Here is a 22,834-nt window from a genome sequence, read left to right on the forward strand (position 1 = left end):
TGACATCAGCATGTCTCTCACCTTTCCACAGGGTGATGTGATCTCCAAATCCCGCAAAGATTATGAGAAGTAAAATGGGTTTCATGGTAAAATAAATTAGGCCTGGGAAGCTCCTTTCCCGGGTGTTTCTCTTGGAGGATCTTTTAAGCTTTGCTTTCAAGGTGGCTGTGACCACTGTGGCCAGTCTGCAGAGTGACACCTCTTATGAGCTAGGCATTGTTCTAGACTTTGAATGTCCCTGAGGAGTTTGGGTCCAGAGAGGGGAAACAGACTATAAACATGTAAGCATATAAACAAAATAAGGTGATTTCCAGTCCTGGAGGTACTGTGAAGAAAATAAAATAGGATAAGGTAAAGAATGGGATTACAGGAGCTGCTTTATGTAGGGTGGTCAGAGTCTCTTTGAGGAGGTGACAGCTGAACTGGAAGCAGAATGATCAGAAGACAGCAGCCATGTGAAGACTGGGGGAGAGGCTGGGGAGGGGAGGGAGGTTTTCAAGAAGAAAAGCCGTCAAAGGCCCCAAGTCAGGCTGATTTGGGACAGTCAAGGCCTAGAGAGAAGGCTACAGTGGCTGGAATGCAGTGAAAAGGGAGGGGAGAAGTAAGAGATGAGATGGTGTTGGTGGGACAGAGTGGCCATACTTGTAAGTCCTCCAGGCCATTCAGGGGCTTGGAGTTTATTCCCAGTGCCATGGGCAAACATCAGAGGCTTTTCAGCAGAGCAACATGGCTTATTTATGCTTTAGAACCATCTCCCCAACTGCAGTGTGTGGGATGAACTGCAGGAGGCAAGATGGAGACAAGAATGGAGGCAAGCAAACAGGCACATGAAAAGATGCTCCACATTGCTAATCATCAGAGAAATGCAAATTAAAACCACAATGAGATATCACCTCACACCAGTAAGGATCGCCATCATCAAAAAGACAAACAACAACAAATTTTGGCGAGGTTGTGGAGAAAGGGGAACCCTCCTACACTGCTGGTGGGAATGTAAACTAGTTCAACCATTGTGGAAAGCAGTATGGAGGTTCCTCAGAATGCTCAAAATAGAAATACCATTTGACCCAGGAATTCCACTTCTAGGAATTTACCCTAAGAATGCAGCACTCCAGTTTGAAAAAGACAGATGCACCCCTATGTTTATCGCTGCACTGTTTACAATAGCCAAGATATGGAAGCAACCTAAATGTCCATCAGTAGATGAATGGATAAAGATGTGGTACATATACACAATGGAATATTATGCAGCCATAAGAAAAAAACATCCTACCGTTCACAACAACATGGATGGAGCTAGAGGGTATTATGCTCAGTGAAATAAGCCAAGTGGAGAAGGCAAGTACCAAATGATTTCACTCATATGTGGAGTATAAGAACAAAAGAAAACTGAAGGAACAAAACAGCAGCAGGATCACAGAACCCAAGAATGGACTAATAGTTACCAAAGGGAAAGGGACTGGGGACGATGGGTGGGAAGGGAGGGATAAGGGTGGGGAAAAAGAGAGACTTACGATTAGCATGTATAGTGCCGGGGGGCACAGGGAGGGCTGTGCAACACAGAGAGGACAAGTAGTGATTTTACAGTATCTTACTACGCAGATGGACAGTGACTGTGAAGGGGTATGTGGGGGGGGACTTGGTGAAGGGGGGAATCTAGTAAACATAATGTTCTTTCTGTAATTGTAGGTTAATGATACCAAAATAAAATAAATAAATTAAAAAAAGAACGGAGGCAAGCAACAGTTCAGATGTCATTAGGATAGCCTAGGCTAACTTGACCATGGCTTGGTCCAGGGCTGGAACAGCAATATGGTAAAAAGTGGATATGGGTCTATTTTGGAAGCAGGATGAGAGAGTGACGGAAAGAGAAATAAGAGTAACTCAGTTTTCTGGCACAAACAGCTGGTGCCATCTATTTATGATGAGAGTATAAAGGGAGGTTTCTCTAAGATGGACTTGGAAGGACTGGATTTAGGGTGGGATGGAGGTAAATTAGAGCCTAGTTTTGGCTGTGAAATGTTTATCATGCATCCAAGTGGTCCTCCAAACGTTCTTTAGGCATCTAAGAAGTTTTAGGTAGTTAAATGTGTTAAATATGAGTCTGGAGTTCAAGGGAGAAGTCCCAACCAGAGAAAAGATTTGAGATTCATCACACTATTGTTCCAAGCAGCTGAGACCCACTATGGGAGTGAAGGAAGATAAAGACAAGAGAGCTGAGGAGGGAACTTTGGGGTTAACTATAATTTAGAGATGGTGGAGCAGGAGGTGAAAGGGAAGGGGCCAGAGAAGGAGCAGCCAATGACTAGGAGGAGAAGCAGGAAAGGTGGCATCAGAGAAGTCTAGAAAACAAAGTTTTTCAAGGAGGAAGTGGCCAAGTGACCACTCTGAGGTCAAATGACACAAAGACTGAGTAAATGAGGCTTGAGAATTGACCTTTGGCTTTGGCAAGATGTAGATCACTGGTGATGTGGACAAGAGCCATCTCATGTAATGATGGGGACAAAGGGCTGATTGGAGCAGGGTGGAATGAGAATGGGAGGGACTAAGTGGAACGGGAAATACAAGAGGGAATGAGAGTATAAAGGGAAGTTTCTCTAAGATGGACGAAAAGGCATATTTATACCTAGATGCTAATAACAAAGGTCCACTAGGAAGGAGGAGTAGCAGATGTATAGAAACTGCAGCAGCAAGGTCCTGGGAGGATCTGGGGCAATGGAACCCAGTTGGGGAGTGGAACGCAGCTTCCACTGCAACCAGAAGCAAAGGGTGTTTTAGGCGGTTCTCGTGTGTTGCATCCATTTTTGTCTTAAGTATGTGGTGCCATCTCCAGCTGAAACTGAGGTTGGGAGCCAGGGAGACTCAAAGAGAGAAGGAGATAGAAAGTAGTCATCTCAAGTCTGAGGATGTGAAGCTTCTAAGGCAGTTGGAGGATTTGAGGATCTGCTTGAGATCTAGTTTTGATTTTGAAGTAGTCCAGTTGCAAACAGACATGCTGGTTCTTGAGCAAAAGATGGATCCAGCCATAGTTTGGGGTTTTGTCAGATGAGCATGGCAGATGGAGGAAGGGGCAAAGGAGTTAGATGCAGGGCAGTGATGATCAGGTTGGGTCAAGGACTCCAAGCTGGATAAGGAGGGTAGTGCGGATGGCTGACGGCACTGCAAAGGGCCTAAGGCCAATGACCTGGAGGTCTCAGTGGATTCAGAGAATTGTTGACATGGGACTAATACAGTGCCTGAGCTGGAAGAACAGGAGGTGATGCTCAGTAAGTGGGAGGTTTGAGGTTTCCAGGGCTGATAAGATCAGGTATGTCCACTGGAGTGTGTGGCTGAGGTGGGGGGTGGGAAGGCTGCTGGAGTCAAGGAGGTCCTATGGAGTCTCTTACCTCCTTAGCCTCTTCCAATTTGGAGCCAGAGAGCTAAATCCTACCGGAGCTGGAAGGGGGATGTCGCGTGCCCTGTCCTCGCCGGCAAGAACAGCATGCAACAACAGCAGGATTCTTCTGCAGAAAGCTTTATTCTTCAGCTCTTTGTGAAACAAATGAGTTGGGCAGGACCCAGGGGGGAAGGAGAGGCTTGCTTATATAGTTCTCATGCTCTGACCTGGTTGGTGCGGCTCCATATGCCTTATTAGCATAACCATTTGGTGGGTCTCATTGGTCCTTATGCCAAGGCGCAATTAGCATGTAGTTTAGTGGTGTGGGATGATTTGTCATTAGGAAGTTCGGGGCCTTCCGGCTGCCCTGCATGGGGCGCTATTTTCTGAGCGCGGCTGCCAACATCTCCCCCTTTTTTGTCTAACAGAAGCTCAAGGCGGAACTTGCCAGCAGAGGCGGAGACAGAGGCCTGACCTCCATCATACTTCTTGATGCCCCCTTTTTGGAGAGGGGTTCTGGGCATCTACCCCTATGCAGTCAGGCATGCCTCTCAGAGGGGTTCAAGACCTCTTGCAGTGCTTTGCCTCGCATCCTCTGGCTGGCGTTGGGACCGCTTGGTACAAAGGGTTTGGACCCTTTTTCTCAACCCTCTTGCACCATGAGCTTCTTAAAGAAAGCTGTGATTAAGCATTGAGGTACTCGGGCCTGGTGCAGTGCCACATGGGCTCAGGGTGCAAGAGCTACCTCAAGCTAAAGCCGAGCTTCCTTCTTAAGCATGTTGAGCCACACTTGGGGAGAGGCGCCAACGTCTATCGCCATTAGGGCTTGAGCAAGGATCACCTTGTCCTGCTTATGTTGGTTGCGGAGTCTGCATAACAACCAGAGTAAGAGCATGAGACCTCCAAGCAGGAACACGCCCATCCCAGCCATGCCCGCCCACTCCTTGACGTGGGAGAGAGCTCTGAGGAACCAGGAAGAGAGTCCTTCCGCTACGGAGATATCTAGACGGGTGGAGTTGATGTGGATAATTTCTCGCCGCAGCTCTTCTAGTGTCCCATCGAAGTCTTGGGACCAGTTTCCTGAAAGATACTGGGACAGGTCTCGTGACAGATTAGCTGCCCGTGTAAAATTTTTATATTGAATGCTAGTGATGCAGAGGGCACGATATTTCCGCTCACATCCCAATTGGGCCATTTGCCAGAGCACCTCCATTTGTTCCTCCACGAGATCTATGCGTTGATTGAGGATCATTATTCCTCCTTTCAGTTTGCCATCAAGTGTGGACTGTTGGTCCAGGGCAGAAGCTACTGAGGCTGCAAGGTTATTGAGCTCTGTAGCCGATTTGATGGAGGTGTCTAAAGCTATACCAGCGGCGGTGGCTGCGACCGCGGTCGCGGAGATCAGGAGCACTATGGCGGCTGTAACACCGAAATCGCGCCTTTCTCGAAACAGAGTCATGGTGTTAGGGGCGTCTACGGGAACAGGGACCCAACGGGGGATGCGGACTACCAAAGCATTGGTAAAGTTACGCGCATCCCAACACTGAGACAGAAAGCAGGTTTCATTGGAGCAGGAGTCAAAGCTACTATTGGATAAGATAAACAGAAATGGGGGGTATACGCATACTGGAGAAGGTGGAAAAAGGGAATTAGGTGACTCTGGACCTGATTTTGCTGAACACGTGTAGTTCTCGTTGTTATGGGTCATGATCATGTTCCAGTGTGCGCGCATGTGGTTATTCTCGCACCAAAAGGTGATATTTTTTACACCGATTCCCCCACCCTGGAGGGCGGAAAAGGGGGAGAGGTCGGTACACGAGCCATTGACTCCACACAGCATCCATTTATGGAAGGGGTTCATGCTCAGCTGCTGACGAAACTCGCCTTCGAGCACCTTTACTGGCCACCAAGCCTCATTGGCTGGCCGTCCCTCCATATCTGGGGAGATGGTAAACTCCTGCCTCTCAGTTGCCCACGTTACTACAGTTGACTGACAGTCAGTCCAGGGCCACAGCTCTCCCTCATAGTCGCCCACACAATGGGAGGCATATTTGGGTTGACGAGGCCTGTCGGTGGAATTGTTCCTGGGAGAGTGTACAAATGTGCCATTGATCCAGAGAACCATCTGGTGGATAGTCATGTTCTTATAGGACGGGCTCCCTTCCTTATTAGGCCCTTCAAATTTAGCTGACATAACGGGGAGGCTACTGGCCTCTAGAATTATGTCACTGAACCATCCGTATTTCCTCTGTTTCAGGGAGATACAGCCAGCTAGATTCTGAGTGGTGAAGCATAATGACCCATTAGTTACGAAGGATCGGTTTTCTCCCAGGGGAGCTACTAGGGTGTCTTTAACTAAGTAGGGCAAGTTCATACTAGTATTGGTAGTGAAAAAGCGCGGAAAAACGGCTGCATTGAAACGGACAGGCATAGGCTTAGGAAAGGCAGACAGGATTCCCCATCTCAATACTCCCTGAGTCGGGGTCTCCAGTGTCAGGAGCAGGGTCAGGAGGTACAGCGAAGTCATCTCCTTTGTTTAGGACTTTCTTCGTTAGGCGCTCCGGGATCCAGAAGGGATTTTCTTCACCCTGGGGGAAAACACACACAGCTCCCCTGGATCTGATTATGATTGGATCCGGGCCCTTCCATTGGTTAGATAACACGTCCTTCCATTTTACTAGTTCTTGTGGGTCTTTTGGCCACTGATTATGGCGATCCGCTGCTGTATGGCTTTGAGCATCCAGATTCAAAAAATTTATAGTGAAAAGTGCTAGGGCTATGGCAGTTTTTGGTGTGGGGGGTATATCTTCAATTCCCCCTTTTTGTTTAAGTAAATAGGATTTGAGCGTGCGGTTCGCGCGTTCCACAATCCCTTGACCCTGTGGGTTGTAGGGAAGGCCAGTGATATGTTTTATCCCCATGTGATGACAAAATTGAGCAAATTTTGTAGAGGTATAGGCTGGGCCATTGTCTGTTTTCAGAATCTGCGGTAACCCCCATGCGCTCTAAGCTTCAAGGCAGTGCTGGATGACATGGGAAGCTTTCTCTCCTGACAATGGGGAGGCAAAGATGACTCCTGAACAAGTATCCACGGATACATGTACATATTTCAGTTTCCCAAAAGACGAAATATGCGTCACATCCATTTGCCAAACTTGTAAAGGCCTAATACCTCTGGGGTTGATCCCAACATGAGGTGTGGGAAGGAAGCTGCAGCAATGTTGGCAGCTAAGGACAATGTTCCTAGCTTCGGCCCTGGTTATGCTAAACCGCTTGCGCAGTGTTTCGGCAGTGACATGAAATTGTGTATGGAATTTTGAAGCTGTGGTGATAGGGTCTAGCAGGGGAAAAGCTATATTTCTGGTTGCGAGGTCTGCCAGGTGGTTGCCTTGGGTCATAGGCCCGGGAAGGCCTGAATGTGCTCTGATATGAGTTATATACAAAGGAGATTGCCTATGAAGTAGTGCTGATTGTATCTGTTTGAACAAAGTGGCTACTGGGCTGGACGCTTTGATTAGCCCGGCCACTTCTAGAGATTTGACTGCATTAACTACATAACAGGAGTCAGACACAATATTTAAAGGTTCAGGAAAGATTTGTAGGACCTCTAAGACTATGCGACATTCCACTATTTGTGGAGTGTCAGGCGTGTAGCCTTTTGTCACAACTTTGCCATCATGGACATAGGCACCTGTGCCTGTCTTAGACCCGTCCGTGTAAACTGTTTTTCCATGAGGCAGCGGGGTTAGGCTAGTGACCCGAGGAAATACTAGGAGATGATTTTTGGCGAAGTTGATGAGGGGATGTTTAGGGAAATGATTATCAAAGGTTCCTGAGAAACTGTAAGCAAGTATGGCCCAATCATCGTTCATAGCACATAATACTTGTATCTGTTCTACGCTGTAAGGGGTTATAATTTTAGCTGGAGCCTCTCCGAAATGTGTCATGGAGGTTTTTACTCCTCTCAAAGCAAGTTTGGCCACGGCTGCTGGATAGTACTCTATTGTCCTAGCCTGAGAGGCTTGGGGATGAATCCAGATCAGTGGGCCGTGCTGCCATAAGACTGCTGTTGGCAGCTCTGGGGTGGGAAGGACACACAACTCAAAGGGTTCATTCGATTGCACTCTATTTAATTGTGCTGTCATCAAAGCCTGTTCTACTTTGCGAATGGCTTGTAATGCCTCAGGTGTGAGGGAGCGCGGTGACGTTAGTTGTGGGTCTCCTTCTAGGGTTTTAAATAGTGGAGTCAATTCAGTGGTGGGTATCTTTAAGTATGGGCGCAACCAATTAATATCCCCTAGGAGTTTTTGGAAGTCATTCAAATTTCGCAATTGATTATGTCTTATCTCAAGCTTTTGGGGGCAAATTACATCTGTGTAAATGGTTGCTCCTAGGAATTTGCTAACACTAGATTTTTGGACCTTCTCGCTTGCTATATTCAGTCTCCAATTTTCTAGGGATCTAGTGAGATCTATATATGCTTCTTCTATTTCCGCTGGTTGTGGGGAGCAAAGAAGGATGTCATCCATGTAATGGATGATCTTTAGCGTGGGATAGGTCTTACGAATTGGGTCTAGCGCTCGCTGAACGTACAGTTGACATATGGTGGGGCTATTTGCCATTCCTTGAGGGAGGACCTTCCACTGAAATCTGGCATCGGGTTGTTCATGGTTAATAGCTGGCAAAGTAAAAGCAAATCTTTCCCTGTCCTTGGAGCTTAGAGGTATAGAAAAGAAACAATCTTTAATATCTATTATGAGCACTTTCCATTCTTTGGGTAAGGCAGAGAGGAGTGGCAGTCCCCGTTGTACGGGTCCAAGCATTCTCATTTGAGCATTTACTGCTCTCAGATCATGAAGCAACCTCCATGATCCTGACCTTTTCCTGATTACAAATATGGGTGTGTTCCATGGGGACACAGAGGGTTCTAGGTGTCCCACTTGGAGCTGCTCTTGCACTAAGCAATGAGCTGCTTCTAATTTTTCAGAGGATAGGGGCCACTGAGGAACCCATACGGCCTCCTCTGTGAGCCAAGGTATGGGCATGGCATCTTCAATGGCCCCTATGAAAAACCCAGGCCGTGACGGTCATTCTTTACTTTGGGCAGGATGGGCTCTATGTGTCCCTGTTGGTGTTTCCCCAGCCCCTTGCCAGGGATGTATCCCATGTCCATCATCATGCCTTGGGCAGGGGTGGAGTATTCATTAATGAGTTTGAGGCCTAAGTCTCTCATGACATCCCTCCCCCATAAATTGACCGGTAGAGGGAGTACATAAGGGGTGACTGTACCCTCTTGTCCTTCAGGGGCTCGCCATTTCAATGGTTTGGCACTAATTGAAGGGCTTGACTCATATCCTAAACCTTGTAATGAATGTGAGGATTGGGTCACAGGCCACTTGGAGGGCCACCAGGTTGCAGAGATAATACTTTTATCTGCTCCAGTGTCTAGGATTCCCTCAAAGCTCTTTCCCTCTATTTGAAGAGTTAATTTTGGTCTGTCTGCTAAATCTAATACTATGAAGGCTGAATCCCAGTCAGAGGAGCCGAAGCCCCTTTCTCCCCTCTCCATGTTGGTAGCAGGATAATTGGCGTGGAGACTGGGTAAAACTAAGAGCTGGGCTATGCGGTCTCCCGGGGATATAGGATAGATTCCTCTGGGAGCCGAACACATGATTTTTACCTGTCCTTCATAATCTTGATCTATGACTCCGGGATGAACTACCAGGCCTTTCAATGCAGCAGAAGAGCGCCCTAGGAGTAACCCAATGGTATTTGGTGGTAGGGGGCCTTTAAAGTCTGAAGGGATAGGCTGAACTCCCATCTGTGGAGTCAACACTATTCTGGTGGTGGCACGGATGTCCAATCCCGCGGAACCTGAAGTGGCTCTCCTTGGGGGGCCTGGTTGTTCCCGAATGACACTTGCGTGCTGGTTGCCCCATATATTTGCGGGCCCTGGTGACGGGGGCCCCTCTGGGCGTTTTTTGGCAACTCTAAGGGTTTCCCTTCTATATCTTTAATAGACCGGCACTCATTAGCCCAATGCCTGCCTTTCTTACACTTAGGGCACAACTCAGGGGTCTTTTGGGTTGTTTGTTCTGAAGCTGGGCTCCTACACTCTCTCTTTATATGTCCTAATTTCCCGCATTGAAAGCATTTGATACTTCTGTTAGTGATCCTGGCTTGTTTGTGGCTCTGTAATATGGCCGCGGCTAGGCCCGCATTGGTGAGTGGCCCTCCTATTTCTCTACAGGCTTTCAACCAGGCATGTATCCCTTTTTGTTTCCAGGGTGTTATCGCCTGTCTGCATTCCTTGGTACATTGTTCAAACACTAATTGCTCCACTAGGGGCATTGCTTGTTCCTGATCTCCAAATATTCTGCCTGCGGCCTCTATCATACGAGCGACAAAGTCAGAAAATGGCTCGCTCAGCCCCTGAATAATTTTTGTCAAATTGCCTGATACTTCTCCTTTGTTGGTGAGGGCTTTCCATGCCTTGGCGGCGCACGTGTTTATTTGTGCATATACCTGTAAGGGGAAGGCGGTCTGGTCGGCTACCCACTGTCCTTGGCCCGTCAGCATATCATATGACCATGCAGGCTGTCCTTCGGCCGCGTTTGCGCGTGCCTGGGTCATGCTGATATCATGCCACAATGCCTTCCATTCTATGTATTGCCCCATACTAGAAAGGCATGCCTTAGTTACATATTGCCAGTCTGCGGGTGTCATGGCTGTCTCTGTTAATCTCTCAACTTGTGCTATGGTATAGTTAGCACTGACTCCATAAGCCCGAACGGATTCTGCTAACTCCTTAACTTGTTTATGGCTCAGGGGCTGGTGAGAGCGTACACCGTTATCCTCAAATACAGGAAACATTTGTCTAATTGCCTGAAGAGTATCTGGGTGGCAAAAGGAGAGTGCGCCACTCACGTAAGTTGGCGGGGCAAAGGGCGTCGGGGGACACCCTGCTTTCATTTTTTCCTTGGTCCGCTTTTCAACTTTGCTGGTTCCCTTACTTCTACACTCTGCGGTTTTATTTTCTTCCCCTTCCTCTGCGGACGTTAATTCCTCCTCAGATTCCCTATTGGAGAGTTGGAGGTCCCTCAACTCTTTCCAGGGGTATTTACTATTTTCTCCGAGGCGATCGTCACTCGCTTCTCGGGGTTCTTTCGCTTTTGCCCTAGGCGGGCTTTCTCCCTCACTCTGAGGTTTCTTTACCTTCGTTTTTGTGGCCTTTTTTCGGCCGCGCGCGCTCTCTGTTTCCCGTTCCGTTTCTGACATGCTCTCTTGGATATCTGTCAATGCTCTCTGACCTTCTTTTATTACCTTTTCACATCTCTCATCTTGCAGACAAGCTCTAATCAGTTTCCAGAGGGGCCTGGTGCCTCCCCTCAGGCTACCCTCCTCCTCCTCTCTATCAAGATCTTTCCCCAGTTTGTCCCAGCTCGGGATTGAGAGGGACCCTGAACAAATGAACCAGGGGGCCACACGGTCTATCTCCTTCACAAAAGATCCTAAGACTTTGCTGGAGACCTTCAAGTTTCGCTCTTTGAGAGCTGTCTGCAGCGCCGTGACTAATGACGGTGCATTCCCCATGGTGCCTCCTTATTTACAGAGAACCATCAACCATTATCCTAAAAAGCAGGGGCCTCTCGGAACTTACCCCTCCGGGCTTTCTTCTGACCTGCAGTTCTGAATCCTCTCCAGATGTCTGAAGGGTCCTCCCTGTGCCGGTGATGTTCTGGTTCCCGGGTTTCGGCACCACTTGTCGCGTGCCCTGTCCTCGCCGGCAAGAACAGCATGCAACAACAGCAGGATTCTTCTGCAGAAAGCTTTATTCTTCAGCTCTTTGTGAAACAAATGAGTTGGGCAGGACCCAGGGGGGAAGGAGAGGCTTGCTTATATAGTTCTCATGCTCTGACCTGGTTGGTGCGGCTCCATATGCCTTATTAGCATAACCATTTGGTGGGTCTCATTGGTCCTTATGCCAAGGCGCAATTAGCATGTAGTTTAGTGGTGTGGGATGATTTGTCATTAGGAAGTTCGGGGCCTTCCGGCTGCCCTGCATGGGGCGCTATTTTCTGAGCGCGGCTGCCAACAGGGGGAACCTCTTCACTACAAACTGGAGATGTGAGATGCAAAAACTAAATGTCAGGAAGCTGGAGCTCCGAGTATCAGTCCCCCGGGTGGGTTAGATGCTCCTTGGTGTCGTCCCTCCTTCCCACTTCCACAGTGGCATCTCTTCCCCAGAGCATAAGGTCCCCCATGCCCCACCCTAGCATGTTCTGCCCTACAGCTTCTCCTGACTCCCCAGTCCCCAGGGGAGTACCCTGCAGGCAGAAATTCAAGTCCACAATCACAAGGAGAACCTTCTTGGTGTTAACGAGGCTGCAGGTATCTTTACAAAAGTCTGATGGCAAATCTTCACATACGTCCGTCCGTCCATCCATCCATCCGTCCATCCATCCATCCATCCATCCATCCATCAATGCATCCATTCCATCCATCCAGCGATTCCATCTTTCATTTTCATTCATTGGGTTTGAGCCACTAAGCCAAGCACAAGGGGTGAATCCTGTCCCTGTGAAATTGCTCATCCACCCAGCCAACCAGCTAGACATCTGATCCATCCTGAGTGCTGGTCACAGTTCTGCATAGGTCTAATATATGGGCATCACATGTCCTCACATGCCTGGAGACGTCCACGCTTTCCCATGTCCTCTGTTTACCTATTCCCAGGTCCCATACATGCCATGTGTGTGTCACATGCCCGAGTCCTTTTAGCCTCTTCCGCATAGCAGGACTGATAATACATGAATTGCTGTCGATCAAAGTTCACAAGGTGAATCTTCATTAACTTCTAAAGCTGCCTGTATTTTCCATTAAAGAAATCGTTTTCTAAATCTGTGAAAGGAATGCTTGCTCATTATAAAAACTTCAAACAATGACAAAGCACACAAGGTGAAAACTTCCCTTGGCCTTCTCCATCCCACAGCGTCAATTGTTGTTCAAAGTGCAGCGAGTGTGGTTTGTCCTAAATCTTTTCTGAACATTTGCAAAGGAAAAAAAATATATAAATAATATGTATGATAAGAATATGTATTTACAAATTAAACCAGAGACTATTATTTTGCAACTTGCCTTTTCTCCATAACATAAATGATGGCATCCTGCCAGATCAGTGTTTCACATGCACACCATCCTTTTTTAAGGCTGCATAGCATTCACAGTATGGGTGGACCCGGTATATTTAGGGGGCTCCTATCAATTGCCATAGAGGGTGTTTTCCGTTTCCCCAGCTACGCTGCTGTGATGCACCTATCTTTGAACTCTTCTGTATGAGTTTTTCTGACGGATCATTCCTAGAAGTGCAACTGCTGGGCCATGTGCACTGAACATTTTAATGGATATACAGTGCCAGGCGTAGTGCCCAACACACAGTAGGAGCTTTTTACGTATCTGTGGCATGAACAGATAGTGCTAGATTGCCTTCCAGGAAGGTCGCACTATTTTCCATTCCCACTGACAAGAGAGCCGCGTAGCTGGCCATTTCTGCCACCAGGTCCCAGCAACACTGGATTTCAGTACAACCACTTTCCTCCAGGCAACTCTGCTACTGCTGGGGAAGATTTAAAGTCCTCATGTCATCTGCGAGGAAAGGCAACATTCAGGCTGAAGTGACCCCCTCCTCCAAGCCCAAAGCCCCACTGTTCTGCATCCTCCCACCAGGTGGGCCTTTGCCAGCGGGGGGTGGGGGTGGGGGCTAGCCGCATTTACAACAAAGCAGCCACTTACCTTCTGCCCCCACCCCAAGTCAACCCCGGAAATTGAAGGGAAACTGCCCCTGGCTGGACTTCTTTTCCTGCTGCCAACTTTGGCGTTATGTTGCCAGTGACTACTGTTCTCCCTCTAGGGCTCTGTCTCCAGCAGGAACCTCCAGTCAGACACGCGTTCCTTGCATTTTGGGGCTGGCTGTACCATCTCCCTGCCCCTGCCACCTGGTTGGGCCCTGATGCCCCAAGGATGGGTATTACTGGGAGAGTCCTGGAGGAGCATCCCCGCCAGCAAACCATGGCCAGTCCTACCTCCACTCCTCCCAAGCTCGGCCAGCGGTGTTGCTGCAGAGGAAGGTCAGCTTTCATGGGCTGCAGAACAGATGTGCAAAGGCAGGGTCAGGGCAGAGGAGCCCAGCCCTGCCTGAGGCCCGAAACACTGGTGCAGGGGTCTCTCTCACTCTGCAGCCCCCATGCCAGCCTCCCCACGCCCCACTTGGCGGTAGGCCCCCATGGGGACCAAGGCGCCGTCAGGTGCTCTCCCATGCTACAGTGGTGTGTGCTTCCTTCCTCTTGGGGTTAACCTCACAGATGCGGCTGAGATGGCAGAGCCTTAGAACCACTGAACCACAGGAATCACCGCAGGGCTGGAAGAGGCAGAAGGATCTGCTCTCTCCCCCTCCCCCAGGAGATTCCAGGTAGAGTGGATCAGGGTCTCCAAAGGCCATGCCCCACAGGTGGCCAGACCCCCCACTCCCCTCTGCTCTGCCCCCTCCACCTGGTGAGAAAGTGAGGGAGCTGAGCACTGTGTCTCCTGGGAAACCAGAGGGAGAATGGGATGGGGAAGGAAAGAATGGTCCCTTCCCCATCACCGTCCAGACTCTCTGGCACCGAGACCTCAAGGAGCCAGAGGTCAAAGTACCGGCAAAGATCCTCTGCTGGGAGGCGGCCCACAGACGGACGTCCTCCGGGATCTCCCTGGAGGGCTCATCACTGGTGAGATGCTGGGCACAGTGACCCCTCCCCTCCCCCCACCAGACTCCCGCAGTGCCTGGGCTCACCTCCCCACAGCCAGAGGCAGACTCTCAGCAAAAATCAGCTAAAATTTAGTAGGTACATGAGCCGGGTGGGGCTACAATGGGGTGTTCTCTATTCAGGTAGCATTGGAAATGCCTCAGAGCTCACACAGTTCCTAACCCCCATGGTGCAGAAGTGCCCTCCACAACTTCTCAGAGCCGGCTGTCCCGTCAATATTTGTACACCTCCAGAAATGGGGCTCTCTTCAGTCCTCAGAGGAGCCCTATACCACCGTTGGGCACCATCAGCTGTCAAGATTTTCCTCCTGGCAGCCTCTAACTTGGGATGGGGTGGGAGGGTGGACACTGTCACTGCCCAGCCCTCAAGACAAGGGAGGCAACTGGGGTGAAGAGGGGCAGGAGAAGCAATAAGTTAAATCCAAGAACGGCCCGAGACGTGGCAGGATGGGCGGCATTACAGGAGTCTCACAAGTCTCTGGCTTGATCCAGGAGGCACTGGGGAGAAGGTGGCCGAGGGCAGGATTCCGGGCAGCACGTGACTCAGAAGGCTGGGTTGTCAATGCCCCTGCGTACCCCAGCATATTCCTCTGGCCTGAAGCTGTAGGGAGGGGGCGGCTCCGTAGGGGGCAGGTCCAGGACTGGCTTCAGAATAACCTGCAGGAAAAAGGGATACAGGGTCTTCTAGGGCCTGGCACCAGCCAGGCGCTATGACATCTTTACCAGGGAGAGGGACGACCCAATGGTGGCTGCAGAGCCCTCCCTAGGGTCCAGGGGCCTGGCGTAAGGAGGGCCTCCACTGCGAGGCGTTGCTCTAAAACTCTGGATAATAGGGAGGTACGGCTGGCCAAGAAGCAGAGTAGGGACTGGGACAGACACCCACCTCGCTGTAGGGGGGTGGGGGGTCAGAGATGGATGGTCTGACCCTCTCTGGGGGGGCAACGGAGGGCTGTTCCAAGGGGCCCTCAGGATCCACCGGGGAGTCCTGCTCTTGCTGTCTGCAGTTGCGACAGAAGCGCTTGGCCAGGCCGCAGATGCACAAGAGGGGCAGGACGGTGAGGAAGATGATGACGAAGATCCTGGGGTGAGGAACCACCGACACCTCCCTGAGGCTCCAGGCCGTCCCCACCGCCCACCCTCCCTCCCTGACCTACACCGGCCCCCTGGCAGAAGTCCTGTCTGTCCTTGTGGCCCGGGCCCCTCGGAACACTGGGCCAGTGGGGCTCACCTCAAGGGGCTGGAGTAGAGCTCCATGTCCCGGCAGCAGTTCTCGCCGCAGCATTTGTATCCTTGGGGGCAGGTGCTGGGAGGCAAAGAGAGGTTGTTGGCACCACCGTGGGAGGCGGAAGGACCCCAGCCTCCCCCAAACCCGCCCATACACTCAGGGCCTGAGCCACAGCCCCGGTGGGGTGGGCTGGAAGTAGGACCCCCCAGGTTCAATGGGAGGACCTGAAGCAGGGACTCGGGCCATTCAGTCGTATCACATGTAGGTGACTCCTACATGAGAAGCCACCACAGTGCCCTCCTTTTCTGCCATCTTTCCAGAAACCCCCCCCTGAGGCTGGGATTCAGGACCTGGGGTCCAGGATCCTCTCACCACTGGCCTTGTGCCCTTGTGGCAAGTTGTGCCCCTTACTGGACCTCACTTTCCTCACCTCTAAGATGGGTGTCATCAATGTCCTGTCAACCTCATTGGGCAGGTGTGGGGATTGGGTATTGCAGTGGCTACATCACCCCAAGGAGATGCAGCGAGGGGGCAGAGGGGAGTGCCAAGGACTCTCTTGAGGGCCTCTTGCTGGTGCCCAGGGAGTAAGAGGTGGGCAAGAGGAATGCTCCCGGCACAGCCAATGCTGACATGGTAGAAATGCTTTTCTGTCCAGAGGCCACCTCCCTGGGCCCCTCACTGTGCTCAGGCCTTTGGGCATTTCTGTGTTAAGGTCAGCACAGGCTCCCTGCCCGCCCACCCCGGGGGCACCCTCAGAGGGAAGATGGCCCGAGGCTGCAGTAACATGGGGAAAGTGCCCCAGGCTCGGCTGGGCGAGGGGGGAGGGGCTGGATCTCCTTCTCTGGGATGGGAGTAGGGGGATGGTTTCTGGCAGGAAGGGGAGCGGGTGAGGATGACATGTTCTCCTGCCCCCCGCTCCTGTGAAGCAAGCAAGGCAGGATTTGGGGGCGATCTCCCCAGACTGAAAGCTATAGCCCAAATCTCACACTTACAAGAAGAGACCACATTTGGCTGCAGCCTGGGGAGGAAAAAGCAGAGGTTAGGAGTCATGAATCTGGAGGTGGCATCTCCACCCAGATGCTACCCAGGACCTTGACAGCCAGCAGTGGGTCAGCATCTTCCCCCAAGCCCGTTCTCCCACCTCACTCCAGCACGTTCCTCAGCTCAATGGCTGGAGGCCCAGCTGGCATCTGGTGCCCCCCGCTCACCCTCCTCTCCTCGCCACCCCCATACTGCCCTCAGGTCTGTTAGCTCATCCCTTCTGCCCACCCTTCCAATCCACCTCCTTTCTATGCCCACCAAGTCTGGGGTCCAAGGTGCCAGGACTCCCCTCCAGCCCATCCAAATCACTGCTGATACGGAAGGCAAGTTGCTATACTGCAAATCTGATTCCCTGCAACCTGCTGGAAGCCCCCTTCAGTTGTTCCCCATAGTTGATGCCCAGCGACCATCCTTAGCTGCCCCCCAACCCATCCCCTCGCCCCTTGCACACACCTGTCTGTTCTACACCTGCATGCAGGGGCAGGCCCTCCTGCCCATGCCTTCATGGTCTGCTGAACCCCCCATTCATCTGTCAGATCCTGCCTGGAGGGTTCCTTGCTCTGTGAAGCTTTGGAATCAGCTCCTCCTTCCCTCCTTTCCCCTTCTGCACTAGTTCTTTGTGGCTAGTATATCCCCAAAGATACACTAATATATCCAGGATATCACTGCAGAATTTAACCCAATTAACAGCCCTGCTTGGAACATGCTTCCCCCAGGTATCTGCAAGGCTGGCTCCTCTCTGACCACGATTTAAAATTACATCTATTCCCCCAAAGCATTCTTCCTCCCCTCACTGTGCTTGATTTTTCTGCAAAGCTCTTATCAACATCTAACAGACTATATATTTTCCTTTATCTGGTTCATTGTCTCCTCCAAAGAATGTAAACCCCAGGAGGGCATGGATTTTTGTCTGTCCCATCACTGTTGAAAACCCAACAGAGACAATACTGGTGAATGAAGAATTACCTTGTTTCATTTCATCCTGGCTGCTCCCAGACTGTGGGAGAGGAACACTGGGGCAGGGGTGGGAGCCAAAGGGAAGCTTATCTGTCACCCCACCCCACACCGGTGGAAAAACAACCATGGTGGAAGAATAAGACGCCAATTTTGGCAAGACCACCATATCTTTATACTTTACCTGAAATTCAATCACATTTCAACTGCTAATAACACTAAAGCTAAGACTACCAATGACAGCTGGGCTGATTCCACTTTTCTGTGCTAAGTCCCATGCTGAGACCTTCTCACAAGCCTTGGCCAGTAGGGACTGGAGTAAGAATGAACCTCTGCAGGTTGGCCCAGAAAGGGTGAGAGCCACACAGCACACAGAGGCGACTACAGACCAAGGGGTCCAGGCCCTCCGTGTTCCCTCCCCCACTCCTTCCTGGCCCCCAACCAAAAAGGACAGATAATAAATAGGTTTAATAAATTAATCCAGAGTTCCTGTTTGGGAGGGACAGATCTCACAGATTCTCTTCCCTCATTTTAAGCAGAGGGTGGTCTTGCCTGAGGTGGCTCAGGGCCTGAGTTTTATCAAGCATCAGTGGGATTCTGGAGAACCTCAGCTTACATGTGAATTGGGGGCATTATCCGCTTGACCCTGGAGTTGTTGGGAGGGATTAACAAGAGGATGCTCAGCGTAGTGCTGGCGCTAACTTACTGCCTAGTTGAGACAGGGGGACCAGGGCTTCCGGGGCAGACATGTGCCCTGTTCTGGGAGAGTGGGACCAGAACGTACGCAATTTAAAATTACATCTACTCCCTCAAAGCACTTCTCTTCTCCTCTTGATTTTTCTGCAAAGCTTATTAACACCTAACAGATTCTTAAACAAAAGCTAAAGATCGGTGTTCTAGACCCATGTTAGCTTCCAGGATAATCTCCCATCCCAGGACTGGCAGACCTGCCCCATCAATTTTAGAGGTTAAGTGGGAGAACGGGAGGGAGAGTGGGTGAGTGCTCAAACCCTGTCCCACTACTCAGAACCACGGATTTCAGAGGTCAACCCACGTCAGGCAGCCAGACCAATTCCTCTACAGGCCGGAATCTTAAACCCACTCCTCCACAAGGGGATAAGGAAGCCACCTTTCCCCTGGGGCACAGCAGACAAACAGTCCCAGAGAGGGCTAGGACTTCCTCAAGGTCACCCAGCACTGGAGGAACAGCACTAGGGAGCCAGGCTGGCCAGGTGTCCAGACCTCCCGTCCTTGCTAGTGCCAGCTTTCAGACAGACGTAGTGGAAAGGAGTGGGAAGGGCGAACCAAGGCTAACAGAAGGGTCAAAGTCTCCATTCACAGAGAGGCGCTAGGTGTCAGACAGTGGTGGGCAGGGGCCAGGTCCCACAGCAGAATCTCCCCAAGGTGAAGGAAACCAGACCTTTTCACGGTTGCCTCCGGACCCCCACCTTCGCCTCCCAGGCAAAAAGACAAACGAAGTTGCTAATTGTGTGTGGTCACGAGGAAATCCTTACAATGGAAGGTGCTGACCGAGCTCCAGAAGCAGGTCCCTGACCCACAAGGATAGGGGCTCAGAAAGTTCTACAGCTTTACCTCCCAAACGCTCACCTGTTGAAGGCCGGCCAGCAGAACAAGCAGCACGGTGGGTAGGGGCCCGGGAACCCAGGTGTCGTCCATCCTGGCATGGGGGCCACAGAGCTTCCGTGTGCAGGGAGGAGGGGAGAGGCGGGGCCGCGACCTCTCCCAAGTCTCTCTACCTATGGGGCCCGCCTCAGGGTGGAGGCGGAGCTTAGGCACCCGGGAAGGGCAGGGCTTGGGGAAGGGAGGAAGGAGGAGGGGAAGGGAGGGAAAGGGGTCTGCCTTGGGTTTTGGCAACTGAGAGGTAGATTAACTGATTAGGAAAAATTGTCACGTCAGTTCAAGACTGCTGAGCCACTCCTTCCCAACCACCAACTCCGCCACCCCGAAGTGGTCCCAGGCTGAAGGGAGGGAGTCGGCGCGGCTGGCGGAGGGGATGCAGGCAAAAGGCGGCCCACTGGAAGTCCCTTCCCACCTGGACTTCGTGGGGACAGAGGAAGAGCGGAGGAAGGGAACTGGAGAGGACTGAGGGGGCTGTATGGGGGGTGGCACCCCCCTTTTATTTTGGCCCAAAAGGGAGGGAGGGACACCCTTGCCGATTTCAGGAACACAGCACTGGTACATTTTTACAACTCCCTTGAAATCCCGGGAAGAGGTGTTGGTACACTTCCTCCAGTGACTGCAGGGGAAATTAATGCCCCAGGGTTCAGAGACTTGCCCCCCGGGTAAGCAGCTGGGGTAGACCGGCGGCCAGGCGGGCTGGGGCGCTGGCGAGCCGGCCCATCCGGATTCCTGAAAAGACCCCGCGGGGGCGGTGCCGCCTGGGAGGAGCCGGATTCCGACCCTCGCGGCCGAGCCCAGCCTTCGAGGCGCGCAGTGCTTACCGGTCCGGCCGGTAGGCGGCAGCATCGCTCAAAGCGGGATTCCCCCGTGTTAGGTGACGTGAAGCCCGGACCTGGGGCGGGGTCTCCCCGAGCTGCCTTCCAGTGGGCCTGGCTGGTGGGCCCCATGGGAGGCGGTCTCGGTGGATGACAGGCGCGGGGTGAGAGCCAGACGCTCAAACGCAGTTGAGACCGTATCGGGGTCGAAGGGTTGGAGCTCAAGCCCTTGGGGAGTGGGCGAGACGGGAAGGAGGGGCTGCTGCCTGCCTGGGGGAAGGGGAGGGCTCCGGAAAGGCTCAGTTCTTAGGTAGGTAGACGTCTCCGGCTGCAGCTCAAATGTGATTTTGCCACTGAAAAAGATGCCCCATTTAGTGGGAAAAGACGGCCGTCCTCCTCTTTTTCTCACACCGCTTTCTCTTTATCTGTTTGTCATCGCTTCCAGCCGTGTCATTTCTGTGTGTGACCTTCCCGTGTCTCTGCGTCCCTCCTAGTCTGTCTCCTGTTTCGGTTTCTCTCCGTCTGTGTCCCTGCGCAGCTTTTCTTCATTTCTGTGTTTGCCTGTTTTCCCATCTCTATTCTCTTTGTTAATCTCCGTTTGTCTCAGTAGAAGTCTGTTTTCCTCTCTCTCTTTCCATTTCCCGTGTCTCTGGTTTGGTCCTGTGTCTCCCTGTCTCCGTGCCTGTTTCTCACGTACTCTCCTGGTCTCTCTCTCAGTGTATCTCTCCCTGGACTTTCTCTCTCCCACTCTCCCTGTCTCTGTTTCTCATTATCTCTTGGCCCTCTTCAGCCCCGAAGGACAGAATCTTCCAGTTGGCTGATCCAAGTGGAATTGAGGTCTGGCTATAGAGAATGCCAACTCTGGTTGCAGTTCCTGGTGAATCTAAGCTTGGAGAAGAGAAGTGGGGGCACCTCTTCGCTCCTCCCCCTGTCGTTGGCTCTGGACCCAGCCCACCCCTCCATGGGGGGGACCTAGCCAGAGAGTGCTGGAGCCTTCTCCCACGGCCCTCCTGTCCCCATGGTGGCAACACTCAAGGCCTGGGGTGTCTCTCTCACACCTCCTGCCACTCTGCCCAGGCTTGGAGCCCTACAGAGGTGTGGCCCCTAGGGGAGAGGAAGGTGGGTGAGCTTAGGGGAGGAAGATATAAGAAGTGAAATGATGGTGCTGAGAGGGGCATGGAGGAGCCTGAGGGGCAGACATGGGAAGTGAAGGGACCAGGCAGGCACCAGTGCTCTGAGGAGGGGCAGGAGGCTGGCATTCTCTGCTCTGGCTCTCTGGAATCCACCTGACACAGATCTAGGGTTGCCAGACAAAATACAGGATGCCCAGTTAAATTTGAATTTCAGATAAACAATGAATAATTTTCTAGTATGAATCTGTCCCATGTAATATTTGGGACATACTTATGCTAAAATTTGTTGATTGTCTGAAATTCAAATTTAACTGTGTGTCCTGTGTTTTTATGTGTTAAATCTGGCAACCCTACCCATATCCCTAACATGTCATAGGAACAGATATTTGAGAACAGCTACTCCACCTACTGCCCCACATCTCCCCAATGTGAGGAAAGGTGAGGCTCTCACAAGGCAGAGTCTAGGGGGCCTGTGGAAACTGCCCCTGGCTCTCCATTTTTTTGATACACAAAACTGGCCTTCTATGCTCTTTCCTACAAATGGAGATGACGTGAAGTTCTGGAGCTCAGGCCAAGAACACCAACCCCTGTTGTCAGCATCCATCATGGCTCCCAGGGCCCCAACATTCTTGGTGGGTGAGGTTGGAGGAATTGGGGGGCATAGTGGGGCCTCAGACTGAGCAGACAGTTACTTTCTTGTCTAGAGGCAGGAGGGTCCTGGATGGGAACATCTTCTGTTCAATGGTTCATCTGGCAATGGGAGGGAAGTGTGTGTATGTGTGCACGTGTGTGCTCATGCGTGCCGGGACATGGGGGCAGGGAGGCCCAGAGACCTCAGGAAGTCAGTAGGTCCCTCAAGATTTCTGCCAAATTCCAGCTGGGGTTTCCCAAGAGCAGCACAGTCAAAATGTCTTCATACTTGATTGCCGTCACCCTGGCCCATTCATTAAAGAACAAACTGATTGACTGTTTGGTCCTCAGAGGTCAGCTGGCCCCTGTCCCTTCTTAGAGAAGTCAACTGGAGCCCAGAGTGGTGGGAAGGCCAAGTCACACAGGACATGGGGGCTGAGTCAGGACCAGAACCACACAGATCCTTAGAGCCCACATCCAGAGGCAGCCTCAGAGCAAGGAGCTGCTGCTCTGGATGGAGCAACTCCTCGCTGGGGCTGGGGTGGGAGGCTTTGTCCAGCCTGGTTCAGCCCCGCCCAGGAGGCCAGGCCCTGGGTGCGGGGATGAGCTAAGCTGAGCCCTGTTCCTGTCAGCTGTCCCCTTGCCCCCACACTGTGGTAGACACTGATACCCACAATGGCTTATGGTGGTAGACTGGGATCTTTCTTTTCACAGCTCTCAGAATGTTCTGCTCTAGCTGGGCCCTGCCTGCAGGGACAGTATTGTGTTATGTTGGTAAGTGTGCTACTTAACTATGGTGTGCTGTGTGATCTTAGTCGAGAAACTAAACTTCTCTGTGCCTCTCTAAACTCATCTTTGAAAGGGTTGGGGTTGGATGATAATACCTCCTTCATGACATAGGGTCATTGTGAGGATGAATGAACTCCTCAGTGTCCAGCATATGGTAATGGTAAATACATGTTAGCTTAATTACAAGCAATAAATGTTTCATTCCTGCCAGAGGAAAAGAGCCCAAAGCTCCTTCCACCCACTTCACATAGAGGCAGAGTGCACTGCCAGGGAATTAGGGATCTTGCTTCCCTCTGAGAGCTGCTCTCTTGTCCCTCTGTGAGGGCCACTGAAGTCCAGCTCTAGGTCCTCTGGACTGCCTGGCTCATTAGCACCCCCTGCTGTCCATTAAGTGCTCTGGGCACCAGCTGCGGGCCAGGTCAGAGG

The 22,834-nt window shown here is 51.5% G+C and overlaps 1 protein-coding gene across 4 annotated transcripts; it reads right to left on the reverse strand.

The window, feature by feature from the left end:
- Positions 1-14,239: 14,239 nt before the first annotated feature.
- TMEM92 (transmembrane protein 92) lies at positions 14,240-20,712 on the reverse strand. 4 transcript variants are annotated; one of them, XM_017642419.3, is made up of 6 exons: positions 19,863-19,942; positions 19,009-19,078; positions 16,398-16,423; positions 15,409-15,483; positions 15,064-15,259; positions 14,240-14,837 (listed from the first exon to the last, which is right to left on the reverse strand). In XM_017642419.3, exons 2-6 carry the CDS (start codon positions 19,075-19,077, stop codon positions 14,724-14,726), a joined length of 480 nt encoding a protein of 159 aa, XP_017497908.2. In that variant the 5' UTR covers position 19,078; positions 19,863-19,942; the 3' UTR covers positions 14,240-14,723. The 4 variants fall into 4 exon arrangements, with proteins under 4 accessions (XP_017497908.2, XP_073091561.1, XP_017497909.2 ...); XM_073235460.1 differs by lacking the exon at positions 15,064-15,259 and having other exon boundaries at positions 19,863-20,712; XM_017642420.3 differs by lacking the exon at positions 19,863-19,942 and having other exon boundaries at positions 15,064-15,178; positions 19,009-19,835.
- Positions 20,713-22,834: the final 2,122 nt, after the last annotated feature.

The sequence above is a fragment of the Manis javanica genome, chromosome 4, assembly GCF_040802235.1.
Source record: "Manis javanica isolate MJ-LG chromosome 4, MJ_LKY, whole genome shotgun sequence".
In the NCBI taxonomy this organism is placed as follows: Eukaryota; Metazoa; Chordata; class Mammalia; order Pholidota; family Manidae; genus Manis; species Manis javanica.

Bases quoted from the DNA above. Each gene is read 5' to 3' on its own strand.
- TMEM92 (XM_017642419.3), bottom strand. From the start codon at position 19,077: ATGGACGACACCTGGGTTCCCGGGCCCCTACCCACCGTGCTGCTTGTT. The intron at 15,484-16,397 runs GTAAGTGTGAGA...TTTGCCTCCCAG, and splicing joins GCCAAATGTGGTCTCTTCTT to CACCTGCCCCCAAGGATACA. The intron at 15,260-15,408 runs GTGAGCCCCACT...TCCTCACCCCAG, and splicing joins CTCTACTCCAGCCCCTTGAG to GATCTTCGTCATCATCTTCC.